Source organism: Pelobates fuscus, chromosome 1 (genome assembly GCF_036172605.1).
Source record: "Pelobates fuscus isolate aPelFus1 chromosome 1, aPelFus1.pri, whole genome shotgun sequence".
NCBI lineage: Eukaryota > Metazoa > Chordata > Amphibia > Anura > Pelobatidae > Pelobates > Pelobates fuscus.
The window spans coordinates 351,439,446-351,455,683 of record NC_086317.1 but is presented as its reverse complement, the minus strand read 5'-3'; the positions used below and the strand labels follow the sequence as shown (position 1 = coordinate 351,455,683).

The 16,238-nt window shown below is 43.9% G+C and overlaps 1 protein-coding gene across 4 annotated transcripts in view; it reads right to left on the bottom strand.

The window, feature by feature from the left end:
• RBM26 (RNA binding motif protein 26) overlaps positions 1 to 14,208 on the bottom strand; it is a 68,023-nt gene extending 53,815 nt beyond the window's left edge. For 3 of the 4 annotated variants that reach the window (XR_010083984.1, XM_063425817.1, XM_063425816.1), the window contains exons 1-4: positions 14,007 to 14,102; positions 10,196 to 10,314; positions 9,872 to 10,005; positions 6,931 to 7,022 (exon numbers count right to left, since the gene is read on the bottom strand). Coding sequence is in view for 3 of the 4 variants with exons in the window: in XM_063425817.1 (XP_063281887.1) it covers positions 6,931 to 7,022; positions 9,872 to 10,005; positions 10,196 to 10,314; positions 14,007 to 14,065 (404 nt within the window). In the remaining variant the exon portion in view is untranslated. Of the gene's footprint in view, positions 1 to 6,930; positions 7,023 to 9,871; positions 10,006 to 10,195; positions 10,315 to 14,006 lie in introns of all 4 variants that reach the window. The other variant, XM_063425819.1, reaches the window with a different exon arrangement.
• Positions 14,209 to 16,238: the final 2,030 nt, after the last annotated feature.

Sequence of the window (16,238 nt, the reverse complement as noted above, 5' to 3'; positions counted from 1 at the left end):
TTTCAAGGAAATAGGAGATATACTCATGCCCAAGCTCCTGACGGGCCTCAACTCACTCTTGGAGGGGGGTACGCTCCCTAGAGATACCCTAACAGCTACGATCACGGTGATCCCGAAGGAGGGCAAGGACCCGACCAACTGCGCCAGCTATCGACCAATATCACTACTGAACACTGACCTGAAGCTCTTCACGAAGGTCATAGCAACGCGCATTGGCTGGGTCCTGCCAGACTTGATACATCCTGATCAGGTCGGGTTTGTCCCGGGTCGAGAGGCCAGGGACAACACCATCCGAGCCCTAAATGTCCTACACGCCTCAAAGCAGTCGCCGCAGAAGATCCTCCTCCTCTCAACCGACGCGGAGAAGGCCTTTGACCGGGTAGACTGGCACTACATGCTCGCGACACTCCAGACAATGGGCTTCGGCCCCCACATCCTTACGTGGGTCTCCTCCGTATACACGATACCATCTGCTAGGATCAGGGTGAATGGCGCGCTGTCGGACCCAGTACACATACGCAACGGAACAAGACAGGGATGCCCGTTGTCCCCCCTCCTGTTTGCCCTCTCCCTGGAACCCTTCCTGGGGGCGGTCAGACGGGACGGGGGCATACGGGGGTTTGCTATGCACGAGCAAGAACATAAAGTGGCGGCGTATGCCGATGATATGCTATTCTTTATCAGTGAGCCGATGGTTTCCCTACCGAATCTCCTGAGGGCCTTTGAGGAGTACGGACGGATATCGAACCTAAAATTAAACACGGACAAATCGGAGGCTCTCCCCATAACAACAGGGGACGCGATGACTACCCATCTAAAAACACAGTATCCCTTTACATGGTGCCAGGACAAGCTACTATACCTTGGCATCTGGCTACCTGCCGACCTCTCCCGGCTATACACTCACAATTTCGCACCTATACAACAGAAGCTGGGCTCGGACTTAGCCAGGTGGGCTGGTCTATGCGTGTCTTGGTTCGGGAGAATGAACGCCATAAAAATGAATCTCTTACCCCGATTGCTGTACTTATTTCAGACCGTACCAATCTCTATACCAGGGACCTTCTTCAGAACCATGGATACGGCCATCACCAAGTTCATCTGGCTCTCCAAGGCTCCCAGACTAAAAAGGTCGCAACTACGACTACCAAAAGCGCAAGGAGGCATGGGTCTCCCTTCTCTCCTGGACTACTATAGAGCCACGCACATCCACAGAATTGTGGACTGGCATGCCACCGGCACACGGAAACAATGGATACATATGGAACGGCTACAGATGGGAGGCTCGCTGCCAGCAGCACTATGGCTAGGAGGCCCGTTAACCTCCATGAGAACCCGCAAGCACCCACTCATCGGTGCAACCTTACGAGTCTGGTACGCGATTAGGACCAAACTGGCATGGACGACGACCCCGGGGCCGCTGACTCCGATCACACACAACCCAGACCTCGCTGGGGGACTCTCACTACGCGACGTAGAAGCATTTGGAGACACGGACTGGACGTACATGCAACAGTGGTGCACGAACGATTCCCTAAAACAGCTCCCAGACCTGATCACCGATAGAGCCCCAACGGGTCTTGAAAGATACAGGTACTTCCAAATCAAGTCATTCTACCAAGCTCTACCGGGGAAACGCCTAATCCATAGACCCCTAACAGAGTTTGAGAGAATTTGCACGAAGCGACAACACCTATGCAGAGGAATCTCACACCTTTATGCGATGCTGATATCCTCCACACAGCATGAGCCCCTGAAACACACCATACGCTGGGAGGAAGCCACCGGGGTAACATTGACAGCCCCCCAATGGACGAACATTCACATCTTGACTCACCAAAGCTCCATTAGCTCCAAACTACAGGAACTCAACTATAAAATATTAACCAATTGGTACAGAACCCCAGTGAGAATACACCAGATGGTCCCGGACGCGCCAACGACATGCTGGCGATGTAACAATGACGTAGGCACAGCCCTTCATATCTGGTGGACGTGCCAAAAGATAGCCCCATACTGGCGACAGGTACACGCACAGATCGAACATATCACAGACACTGACATTCCCCTTCAGCCACTACAGATGCTACTTCATCATACACCGCTACCTATCTCAAAATACAAAAAGACACTAACTAAACACCTCCTGAACGCGGCCAAAACGCTAATTCCGATACGATGGCGTTCCACACAGGTACCCACCCTACAACACTGGATGGACAGGGTCGAAGAAATACACGGGATGGAACAGCTAACCGCCGCCCTCAACGGCACCACAGAAAAATACATGCATGTTTGGATGCCATGGCTCACGTACATCTCAAATAGGCCAAACTAACTCCCAGGACAGTCCCCGGACGCGAGCTCGAACCTGGGAACGCTCCAGAGGATCGAACCTTGGGGGCCCCTTCGGACCCAGGGGATGTGCCCGTCTGGACGGCGGGGGGAGGCGCAGGGGGCTGCGGCCTCGATGGCGAACGTGCCTTCCCCTCCCTCTCCCTTTCCCACCATGCCTCACCACCACCCACCCACCCTACCTGCACACTCCATCCCCACCCTTCCCTACAATCTCTGAACACACTGCTCCAAGGAGCCACGTATAGGTTAAGACATACGGAGTCGAGGCTCTTGCCTCCCACAGGTCACCACACACGATTTAGGGAAAGGCCACACCCAGGCTCTGCAGATAAGTCCCGCACAATGGACAAACACCATGACTAGGGAAGGCCACACGGCAGAGGGCAACAGGGATATGAGGCTAATTGCCAACAGGACGTATGAGCCACTGGCGCTTGCAGAGAGGCATATGGGACCCTAGACCTCCACTTGTGACAGACCGACTACTGACCACCACCAACTACCCAAATTGCCCAGCCAGATGCATCCCACAGACGGTTAGCAAGCTTAAACCCCGCAGTACATACCGAAGGCGACATGGGGGGGAGGGAGGACGGGGGAAACCGAATGGAATACACACACTAATGTTACACAAAGGACTAACAGAGGGCCCGGTGATCCCTAGATCTCCGGAGTCACTGACGGAGAGAGATGATAGCCCGCCCAGAGTGCGAACACAAGCTAATGCCGACCACTCTATAGACGAACCGCAGAGAAATTAACTTTATTACAGGACAGGGCAGATACTATGCTAACTAACTATGCCTTGGCATCAAAACACCGAAACACCAGATCGGCTGGCCCCGCTTCCTCCCCTCCTCGCACAGCCGACTGATGCTAGCCACACATTCTCACCTGCCCATTCAGCACATAACTTGATAATGTCACATCAGCTTTGAACTGGCATCTTTCCCTCACTGACACAGGAAATTAACACTGACGGAAGTCCAAAGAGGGAAGAATAGGGATGACTGTTGGGTAACCAAATGATTGGGTAATACATGGAACACCTAATGCTATACTCCACGGTCATAAGTCGATACTAACACTCGACGATGCGGTCTGATCACACGATTATACTGATATGCCCGTGATACATATTTACCCTGTGAACTAAGGCCTAACTCCATTAACTGCAAAGACGACTAAGTGGCAAAGGGGGCAACCCCACACAGTTGTACCGTACATTGAAATAGGACCATATCGTGAGACCAGAGTGTACCCCTGATTATGTTTTCAAAGTTTATGTATAACGCACCCCTTGAACCTGTCTTTATGTCTCGTTTGTTTTTGAAAACTTACAATAAAATAAAGATTGACCAAAAAAAAAAATATGTCACAAAGACTAGTTATCTCACAATTGTAATTTAAGCCATACAATATGCAAACTGCAAGATAGTAAAAAGCTATCCCTGACATTACAATACATCTAGATTAACCTGTTTACACACATAATTATTAATTTTGCTTATAGCTTATGTAAATGTATATTTACATTTCTTGGAGTTTACATACTTAAGTTATAATAACTTAATATTATAGTAGTGTATAAAATGAGAAACTACAGAAACATATGACTTGCGTCAACCGCTCATGGACAGGAGCTAACAGCTGCCTCACTACAGGGAGTTCCTAGAATCTCACTAGCAGACAAGAGGAAGTTTAATTGAGGGAACACTATAGGGTCAGGAACACAAACATGTTTTCCTGAACCTACAGTGCAAACCCCCCCCCCACATAAAGCATGAAAAACTCACCTTAATTCCAGCGCCGTGCGGGTCTGCCTGCACTAGCTCCATCCCCTTGGTGACATCAGAATTTCAGAATTTTAGCTAATCCAATGCTTTCCCATGGGGAAAGCATTGGATTGGCTAAAATCGGCAAGGTGACGGGGCCAAATGCCATTTTGGCCAATCAGCACCTTCTAATAGAGATGCATTGAATCAATGCATCTCTATGAGGAAAATTATGCATCCCCATGCAGAGCGTGGGGACGCTGTACGGCAGAGCTGCCTACTATGCAGCACTGAGTCAGGAAGCACCTCCAGAAGCCATCTGAGGAGTGGCCACTTACAGGTGTCCCTAGGAGGCAATGTAAACACTGCCCTGTCTCTGAAAAGGCAGTGTTTGCATGAACATGCCTGAATATAATGATTATACTCACCAGAACAACAACATTAAGCTGTGGTTGTTCTGGTGACTATAGTGTCCCTTTAACCGAGAATCATTTTGTAGCGAACAGAAAAGGGTATGGGATATACACGGTTTCCTTTTTTCCCTCCAGATTAGAGGCAGTGCATAACTTGGATAGACAGGCAATCAATTCAGGGAGAGAAGAATTTTACCACCACAGCCTGTAACACATTATGCCCCAAAACTGTGTCCTTAGAGGCATGTATGTCTTATTTATACTGCCTGGAGAATGCCTGAAGAGACGACAAGATGTCTGAAGCCTTGAATGCCCAGAAACCACCCTTTTAAAATGAGCCTTTACGTTAAGGAGAGGAGAAACATTGGAAGATTTGAAGACTAGAACGATAGCCTCCATAATCCATCTTGCCAGGGAACTCTTAAATGCCATTAGACTTTTTTTTGCCCTGATAAAGCATAAACAACCTGTTTGAACGATGGAGGTCTGGCTTTCTCCAAATAGCACTATAATGTGCTTTTGACATCAACACAATCTGCCTTTGCCTGTCCAGACAGAGGATATACAGTTATTGTGGCACTGCCTCTAGTTTGGAGGGGAACAGAGTACACAATCAGAACACTGCATACAGTGTTAAAGGACTGCATTACCATACACAAGACCTATATTTTGTAAGTAAACAAAAATCAATCATTAAAACAATAAACACTAAAAATGTACTAAGCAAAACAGAAAACGTTCTATTTGGTAAATGTATCCATGTTTAACCAATTCTGAGGATTGATAGCCAGCATGAAAAAAATAATTAAATTGTGTGCAATGATCAAACGTTTACTTGCTTCAGATGTTTTTATCTCCTGTTAATGTAACTTTAATAACATACAGGAGGCTCCTGTAAGGTCTAGCAGGCTATTAACAGAGCAAGAGACATATTCTAAATTAAACAGAATTTGCTATAATAAAAAGTAAACATTAGATTTCACTTTTTAGGAAGTGTTTAGGTCGGCCGTGTAAGCCACATGCAGGGAGGTGTGACTAGGGCTGTATAAACAAAACGATTTAACTAAGGATCGACAAATATCACTTTTCAAGGGCATGTACCGAATAATGGTGGCCTTTAGGGTCGATAACTGGTAGCGATACAGGCATACCCCACTTTTAAGTACACAATGGGACCAGAGCATGTATGTAAAACAATACCTTTTTTCACTTCCCAATGCATGTACTGCATTGCAATATTCATTTACAGGCATAACTGATACTGCAACTGCAGATTTCCAGTTAGGTGTGAAAAGTTCTTGGCCCAAAGACACGGAACTGAGCCGCTCCGGGCGAGAATAGAACCTTCCATTTCCCGTTCACTCACGGACAGAAGAGACACAGGGATGTCTGTACTCGCGAGTGTACTTAAAGTGAGTGTATGTAAAGCGGGGTATGCCTGTATTCTGCCAGTGGTTTTGAAGCAGGGACAGTTGGGACCCAGCGCATGCTATCTTCTGTTTCGGTAGGGGCCTCTATCCAACATGCACAAAGCTGGTTTGCCAGGTGGAGCATTGTCATGGCAACCCACACCAATGCTTTCACGGCTGGGTGCTTGCAAGAATTTGAGAGAGGAACTGAAGATGGCATGTGCTGGGCCTCTGCCCATGCTATTGACAATATCTGTGTCATTATGAGCCAATGTCAATATTTTCCAAAATGTTGAATATTGGGCGACTATATTCGCCAAACCGATAATCAGTCAAACCCTAGATCTAACTCCTAAATGGCAGATAATTGAGCAATGATAATGCAGTGGAATGATATTTACACAAACACAGTTAAAGTTGCTTTGGTGACTCTAGTGTCCCTTTAACAGATGGTTCAGTAACTTACACTAAAAACTGAACACTAACTTTACAGAAGAGTGTTCTTTTTAGAAATCTTTAGTGTTCATATATGGATTAACTAAATATTTTTAGAAGTGAAAAATTCCTAGTCTTATACAGAATGTTCCACAAAAAAAAACAAAAAAAACAAAAAAAAAAAAAAACAGTATGTCCTACTTACTGAAAGGTTTGCATGTGTGAAGATATGGTTCCAATTTGGTCACTGTTGCATGATTAGAAATAATAACTGATAGAAGATGTGCACATTGTATGCAATAACAAATACTATGTCCAACACCATAAATAGGTTACCAGCCAAAATGTGGACACATATACATATATTTAATCATTACAAACTTTGAATAGATATAAAGCTATAACACATAGAATACATCTGACTTTAATTTAATGACTTAACTTATTGCAAGGCAGAACTACACAAATCTAATTCTTTGTGTTTGATTTAGCTTACCCTGGGGTGTAGTTCTAAGCATTGTTAATTCAACTCTTAATTACCTAATTTCTCGGTGTCGGGTACTTGATTGCTGAGGACTGTGGTTCGTCCTTCTTGAAATTTTCTTGTCTTTTGCTTCATCTTCCTTGGGCAGCTATAAAAAAAAAAAAAATTGTATGAATAACCCAGGAGAATGAAATTCAGTACAAATTAATTTCTCTCTTCAAGACATACAGGGTTATTAACTAAAATGAAAATTCAAAATTCACTTTGAAGCCATAGAAGCTGAACTGGAAGCATAGCTCAATTAGATAATTTTTCCAATTTGTCTATGGACCTTAAAGGAATACTGTAGGCACCCAGACCACTTCAACTCATTGAAGTGGTCTGGGTGCAGTGTCCCTTTTGCACTCTGCTTACATTGCAGTTCTAAGTCTGCACTCTGTGGCTGTCTATCAGACAGCCACTAGAGGGCTTCCGGTATTGAATCAGACGTTGGTCCGTTATCTAACGCTGGACGTCCCAACGCTCTGCATGAGGATCTCCAGCGTCAGATTTTCCCCCATAGGAAAGCATTGAATAATGCGAATGCGGCCATTGCCGTGCATGTGCATTAGGTCTTCCCCTCCGGCTGACATCGGCGGGGGAGGAGCGTGGGTGGAGCCTGACCCAGCGACGAAGGACATCGGTGCTGGATTCTTAGAAACCTATAGTGCCAGAAAAATGGGTTTGTTTTCCCCTTTAAGTTTGAAATTCACTTTTAATTCTCACTTTAGTGAAAACAACTTAAAATTTGGTTTTGTACGACTTTAGCAGACACTTGACAGAAATATGTTAAAGGGCTTGTTTGTTTTTCTTTTTGATACAAGTTATATTGATCATGGCTCAAAATTTGAAGTCCTACGCTACTTATACAGGATTAAAAGTTACTTGCCACTGTAAGCCTGAGGGTCCACGGCAAACAAAAAACGCAAAATCCACCAATGGCTAGTGGAAATGTTAAGCTGTGACACAGTTAATACATTAAGTACTGGCAAAATATAAAATTTACTGAGGTTCTAATATGTCCCTTTGTGGAATTATTACTTATTCTGCAGAAATGTTTTCAACCCGATTAACTCAAGGTGTTCTAAGCACCATGCACTTAATAATGCAGAGTGGTTATACTAATCCTTTAATAGGCAAAAATACTAACACAACATCAACAATTTGAAATTAGGCAGAATTAAGTGTGTCTGGCTGTCAGTCTGGTCTATTTTGGCTACACTTTAAAAGCAAGTAGCTTGTTATTCACACATTCTTAATGTCCAGCATTGATCACACAATGAGACTTTTTGTGGTGTTAACCAGACACAATCATGTATGTCAATTGCACATGTTAGAGGTTCCAAACAATCAATTTACTCAGGATTACAGTGCCAGTCTCCCTCATGCTGTTAATGAATCTGATACTAGCACCCCCATGACTCCTTTCCTCCAGCTGTCAAAAATAACCAAAGTTCTCAGTGAATACTTTTCTAGCAACCTATTTCATTACCCCTACTTATACCTTTTATGTCACTATACCCCATTCCTTCTAGCATGTAATCTTATTGAGCAGGGCCCTCAACCACTCTGTAACCAGACAAATGGATGCACAGGGACAATTAAGTGTCTGTTAGTCCACCCATTCTACAGCGCTACGGAATTTGCTGACGCCATGTAAAAGAAAATATAATAATAAATATAGATGTTTTTGGAGAACAGACAAAGAAAATAGAAAGGATGGGGCACAAATACCCAGCACTCTCCCAAATGATGCAGCAACAAGAGGATGCTACCTAAGCACATAAGTCCTTACAACTATGCTAAAGTCAGTAAATAAAAATGAGGTCAGTATATGAAAGAGCATCTCACCTATGTTTGTGCTATCTAACAGTGCCTACAACATTTTCATTTCCTACAAATGTCACAATTAATAAATACTTCTGGAAATGGTACTGTTGTAGAATTATTGACTTCATAAGATTATCTTAAAAGAATGCTTTGTCAGGAGGAAATGTGCGTCAGCAGAACAATGAGTTTCTGTTGAAATGAAACATTGTAGCAACTAAGCTACATGTTGGTCTTAATAAAGCATGTGTCAGCTGAATGATAAAATGTGTATTTACTAAAAAGAACCTTGAATTCTAACTTTTAAACTAATAATGCTAACTACTCAAAATTGCTGCCAAAGCCCCCCTCCCATCGAGTGGACACCTCGTGCTGTGGACACCTCGTGCTAACAGGATGACACCTACATCTTGTGTCCACTCCCGTGTCAAGGATGTCACCACCTCTTGATGGGAGGGCATTTAACTAATCACTTAACACCTAAACCAATTATTAATGCATAAATCGATGTTATCTCTGACAATGCTTATGATGTAATTGTGCTTTATAAGGGTCTGCGCACCCATTTTTTAAGCGATGCCATTAAAATCATTCCGAAGTTCTTTCATTAACCTGAACCCTGTGTCTCAGTGTGAATTTACTTCTGCGTGCACGCAACTTTGTTATCTTTAATTTGGACAGGAACAGATAGTCATTCAAACTTATTGGTTTGCAGAAAAGAATCCACTACAGTACCCCAAGATTAATGGCACCATAATCACACAAAAAAAGGCTGAAAAGCTTATGGTGCTTAGAAGGTCCCCTAACGAAAAACTACAGTGTCATGAATGCATACATTACACTATAATCTTGGAATACACAATTAGGTCCCTGGCCCTTATAGGGAATATTCAGTGCATCCATGCAGAGCGTGGAGTTATGCACACTTGCACAGGAAGCAACTCTAGAGGCCGTATATGTGACAGTCACTAGAGGTGCTACCAGATAGCAATCTAAACACTGCTTTTACTCTGAATGGGCAGTGTTTACAGTGTTATGGCTTCAGGGACATGCTCTAGACACAAACACCACTACATTAAAATCCCTTTAAAGTATTTGATAGGCAGTTATCATTTAAACATTTTTCCATACCTCCTCCTTTTTTGCTTCCTTCTCTTGAGGTTCAAACGTCTCTAACTTTGCAGCAGCTGATGGAGATTCTGGTTCAGGAAGGTAACTCTTTGTGCTGATCGCTTCAAACAGTTTGTCTACAAAGCCTTGGGTTTCTTTAGGAAAAAATATATGGGAAATGATTTGATCGCTTCCAGCAACAATACAAAAATAAAATTAGTACATTAAGAATTTTAAATTTGCATAACAACGAAATATATTCTAGTTCCATGTGTTTGTTTTTAGTAAAATATATTGAAGTCGACAATTAACATAAAACATTAACAGAATGCATGCACTACCTACCTCTTTGTAGAAACACATCCAGTTGATCTATGCACAAAGCCTTCAACTCTCTGTCATTTTTATCCTTTTTAACTAAAGCAAGAACATATTTTGCAAGAGCTGATGGGTCAGCATCACAACTGTAAAAGACAAGTATAGAGGTTAGACAGTGAAGAGTCACTAAATTAATCTTTCTTTTGAGAAGGCACTAGCTGTATAGTTTGCACTACAAATTATCCAATGCGACAGTATAATAAAAATTTAGAAGTAACATGTGGTTTTATTGTTAACAGTAGCCACCATATTGGTCGGTGGTCTCCTAGCTTAGTGCTGTCAACGTGGTCTACTTTTACCTGCTTTGACCCAATACGTGCTGGGTTCTCTGGTCGAGCCTGAAGTCCAAGCTCCCTTCCTGCCACATCCTCTTTCTAATCACTTTACTCTTTCCCTCCTTTCTCAAATATTTTCTTTGGCTCTCTTTCCCCTCCTTAATAGAGTGTTTACCTATTTTATGGTGTTCTTCGTACATACACTACAATGTTGACATATTTTGTATTACCTCAACATCTGTACTGAGATTGGCATACTTTTATGATAAATGTGAAACTCAGACACTAGAGGTGCTTCCTGGTGTATTCCTACAATCTTTGCGGGACCAGCATTCACCACCGCACCTTCATGTGCTAAATGAAGACTTGGAACACTCCCCATAGGGATGCAAAGAGCAAATTCATATGTGAGGAACTGCAAATTACGGCATGGGTACACTAGTCCCCCAATGTTTCCCTGTGGAGAAGCACTGGTTTGGCTAAGATCAGTAATGATGATATCATCCAGGGAATGCGCTGTGGCTTTGTTTTACCTGTTTGGGGGGATGGCGGGGGGCATGATCTAAATAGTTAAGAAAACACTCCATTGTTAGGATTATATGTTTGTATTCCTAACATTGCAGTGTTTTGTTTTTTTTTGTTATTTCTAGTCTAGGAATCTAGTCACGAGAGCTGGAAAGGTAAAACTTTTATTTCTTTTTTTAATTACCGTATATACTCGAGTATAAGCCGACCCGAATATAAGCCGAGGCCCTTAATTTTACCCCAAAAAACTGGGAAAACTTATTGACTCGAGTATAAGACTAAGGTGGGAAATGCAGCAGCTACTGGTAAATTTCTAAATAAAATTAGATCCTAAAAAAATTATATTAATTGAATATTTATTTACAGTGTGTGTATATAATGAATGCAGTGTGTGCGTGTGAGTGCAGTGTGTGCGTGTGAGTGCAGTGTGTGCGTGTGAGTGCAGTGTGTGTGTGTGTGAATGCAGTGTGTGTATGAATGCAGTGTGTGCGTATGAATGCAGTGTGTGCGTGTGAGCAGTGTGTGCGTGTGAGCAGTGTGTGCGTGTGAGCAGTGTGTGCGTGAGTGCAGTGTGTGCGTGAGTGCAGTGTGTGCGTGAGTGCAGTGTGTGCGTGAGTGCAGTGTGTGCGTGAGTGCAGTGTGTGCGTGAGTGCAGTGTGTGCGTGAGTGCAGTGTGTGCGTGAGTGCAGTGTGTGCGTGAGTGCAGTGTGTGCGTGAGTGCAGTGTGTGCGTGTGCAGTGTGTGTGTGAGTGCAGTGTGTGTGTGAGTGCAGTGTGTGTATATGAATGCAGTGTGAGTGTGTGTGATGCAGAGTGTGTTTGTGTATGTGTTGGTGGGGGGTGGGCATTTTGATTGTTATTTTATTATTATTTTGATCATTTTTTGTTATAATATTTATTGTATAGTATTATTTATTTTTTTTTTTTATATTTTTTTATTATTATTATTTTTAATATTGTATTATTATTATGAATTTATTTTTTTTTCGTCCCCCCTCCCTGCTTGATACATGGCAGGGAGGGGGGCTCTCCTTCCCTGGTGGTCCAGTGGGATTGGCAGTTCAGTGGGGGGGAGAGGGGGCTTGCAGAGCTGTAACTTACCTGTCCTGCAGCTCCTGTCAGCTCCCTTCTCCTCCGCGCCGTCCGGTCAGCTCTTCTGTCAGCTCACACTGTAAGTCTCGCTAGAGCCGCGGCTCTCGCGAGATTTACAATGGGAGCTGACCGAGGTGCTGAACGGACGGCGTGGAGGAGGAGGGAGCTGACAGGAGCTGCAGGACAGGTAAGTAAACTCTCTGACAGCCCCTTCTCCCCCCTGTCTGTATTATGGCAATGCAAATTGCCATAATACAGACTATTGACTCGAGTATAAGCAGAGTTGGGGTTTTTCAGCACAAAAAATGTGCTGAAAAACTCTGCTTATACTCGAGTATATACGGTAAATTGGGGGCTGGGGGAGAACAGATTTGTATTCCTAATGCTACGGTGTTCCTTTAAACCCTTATTGAATTTGTTCTGGTTAGTAGAAGAATTACCTTCTGGCTTTTTGCTGTAAACACTGCTTGTCAGAGAAAATGCAGTGTTTACATTACAGCCTAGTAATAACTTTACTGGCCACTCCTCAGATAGCTGTTGGAGATCCTTCCTGGGTCATGGCTGCTTAAAATGCATCCAAACATTCAGTGTCTCCTCCCTCTGCATGCAGACACTGAACTTTCCTCATAGAGATTCGTTTATTCAATTCATCTCTATGAGGAGATGCTGATTGGCCAGGGCTGTGTTTGAATTGTGCTGGCTCTGCCCCGATCTGCCTCCTTGTCAGTCTCAGCCAATCCTATGGGGAAGCATTGTGATTGGTTCAGACCACCACTTCTGATGATGTCAGCAGGCAGTGGGCAGGTATAAAGGAAACAGGCACAAAATAAGCAGCTGCAGACTTGAATACAAATACGATTTACTATATTTAGGGAGGCATGAGGGGACCAGGGTGGCTAGATGATGTTTTAACCCTATAGGGTCAGGAATACATGTTTATGTTCCTGACACTATAGTGCTCCTTTAAAGAGACACTATAGACACCATAACAACTTATGTAGCTTTTCTGTTATCTAGTGCCTGCCCCTGCAGGAATTTTATGTAAACACTTACTTTTCAGAGAAGGCAGTGTTTACATTGCTGCCTAGGAACACCTCTAGTGGCAGTCACTCAGACGACCACTGGAGCTGCTTCCTGGGTCAGTGCAGAACTCCAGTGTCTCCATTCAATGCATCTCTTTGATGAGATGCTAATTGACAGATCACAGTGTTTTGGCGTGCTTGCATTAGCCTCCCAATGCTTTCTATGTGAAATCTTGGGATGAGCTGGGATCTTCAAATTTGATGATTTCAGCCAAAGAGACAGACCAAAAAGGCGCTGCGATAAAGGTGAGGAAACTCACCTTTTTACATTGATTGTCGGAAGACGACTAAACCAGAAAATAAATTCCTTGCAAGCCTATTGTATAAAAATGTCAACATTTATTAGTATCTTAGAAGTTGTAGTCCACTAAACCTGGCGTGCAGAAGGTTGCCTTCCCCTGCCCTACAGCAATAACCCATCAAAGGCCACACAGACACCCTCTCAATGCATACACTGCAGACCGGTTACTGATCTAGCTGTACTCAGGGGTTCCCTTAAGGCAGGGGTCCTCAAACTCCGGCCCCCCAGATGTTGCTGAACTACAACTCCCATGATTCTCTGGCTATGTAATTCAAAGAATCATGGGAGTTGTAGTTCAGCAACATCTGGAGGGCCGGAGTTTCAGGACCCCTGCCTTAAGGGGTGAGAGTCTAGTCCAAGCTCTCTCACAGGGTGCGTGTGAGGCAGGTGGGACTAGACCCTAACCCCAGCACCGCTGCCCAAAATGGACACCCAGCCCCCCTGTATCGCCCCCCCATGTGTGAGTGTGCGAATCCCACACACAGCTCCTAGCCCAGCACTTACATTGGTTCCAAGGTCTTTGAAAGCCACTTCTTCAGCGCCTCGAAGTCCTCTATGATCATGGCCGAGTCCAGGGCCCGGCAGGCGCTACGGCAGCGCTGATAGCAGAGGGAGAGAGAGGCTGTGATCCCCGCGGCTGGGCACGCACTGTACGTAGTGTCCTTCCTCCTGGTGCAGGTCACGCTCCTGTACCCACTGATTACCGTGCTCGTGTTTCAGCCCACGCAGGGAATTATTAATTCAGATAAAAAAAAAAAAAAATTATAATCATCAGCACTTTGAAACGCAGGACCTGCCGCGCTAAGATGGCGGCCACCAGCAATCGCGACACTACGTAAACGCGCGCTACGTCACCGCGTCGTGAATACGAGCCAGCGCCGTGTCCTCGGTAACGCGTGGGGGGCGGCGGCCTTCTGCCAAGCCAGCGCTCTGCCTGCTGGAGACACAGGGGTTAAAGGCATAGCTTTACATTGTTTGTATTTATGATTTATTTTAAAATAACTGATAATATGTTCATTGTCTGATGACGTCAGCAGATCACTTTTTGTAAATCAGGACGGACAGCTACATTTTCTTTAAGAGAAGTTATGAACTGTTCACATTATGCCCAATGTACAGAGAGGGGTGCTTTATTATAGGGGTGGCTGGGAACAGGGCTGCTCTGAGGTTTAGGTGAGTCTTTTTTTTTTTTTGACAATCTTTATTTTTGTATTTTATTTAGGTGAGTTATTGATAGTTTATGCAACTTGAATGGATATAGAGCATTTTATTCTATGGAGCTCCTAGAAAAGAGGGATTTGGGTCCACAATATGAATGTAATTCCTAATTAGGGACACTTGGAAGATATGTGTTTATGGTATTTGTTCAAACATTTCCTAACTAACCATGACCTTGAAACATGCAATTTGTGTGTGCAACATTTTTGCCGAAACAGAGAAATCTGCAGTTTTTCTGAGGGTGTAGTTTATGATTGTTGTAACTTTTTTCTTAGTGATCACTATACCTGGAGCGAACCGCCCTCCTAATGCCATGGACTTTTTGGTTCTCCACACAAGGCCTTGAGGGAGCGACAAACTCAAACTGACACAAAGAAAGCTGAATAAAATACTCCAATCTATTGATACCGGAGAAACTGACGGAAGCCAAGCACAGAGAGATGGACACAGGTTTCTTCAGGAAGGAAGAGATTCTTTATTGGATCACCGATCGGGACTCAGAGGGACTAGCGTCACCAAAATACAGCAAAGTCTGAGTACTGAATACATAGAGTACATTCCTTATATAGCACTGTAGCTCCTCCCACAATTAACTACACCCACACATACCCTTAACCTATTTAATAAATAGAGTCTAAACTCATCCATCCGGTCTAACCACGTGGCTCATCTGATACAAAGGAGAGGGACGCGTAATTCCAGTTCTTACATTCCTGCACCTGGTCAGTACAGTGATAACAGTATCTTAGCTACGTGTAATTAACTAACTGATACTACAAACACATATACATACATATGCCTTGTGGCAATCTTAGCCTGCTAAACTTGTATTTTACTGGAATTACATCACATTCCCCCCTTTGATGCCTCTGATATTTCACAATTACTTGAGGCATCACTTAACCTTGGTTTGCATATACCTCAGGTTACCATGAACCAGACCAGACTTATCTTATGATGTGAATCTTTTAACACTCATCTTCCTGCATTGGTTCTCCTTGATCTAGAGCCTTATACTTATATATCGCCATTATCTGTGCAGCAGCCTTCCTCTCTGCTATACTTCCTATCAGGCTTTGCACAGACCTAACTACTAAGGGTATAAGACACGGTAGGAGTAGACACAACAGTAAAATCAGTAGGACTCCACCTACCACTGCCTTAAGCCCTCCAAACCACTCATACCAGCTACCAAACCAACTACTTGGATTGTACCCTTTCCATACCTGAGTAGGCACATGCGCTAGTTTAACCATATGGCTAGTAAGCTCAGCTATTGCTTGCCCTTCGTCATCTATTTGAAGACAGCAATTGCTCAGGTTAAACTTCCCACATACACCTCCCTCTACTGCCAAAAGGTAATCCAAGGCTAATCTATTTTGGTAGACTGCTGTCCTCATCCTGGTGTTATGCTTCGCTAGAAGATTGAGTGCTTGTGAGGTCTCATTAGTAATAATCTCAACCACCGCCTGTAATCTTATAATACGGTTGAGCATATAAATTGGGGTTCTATAACCA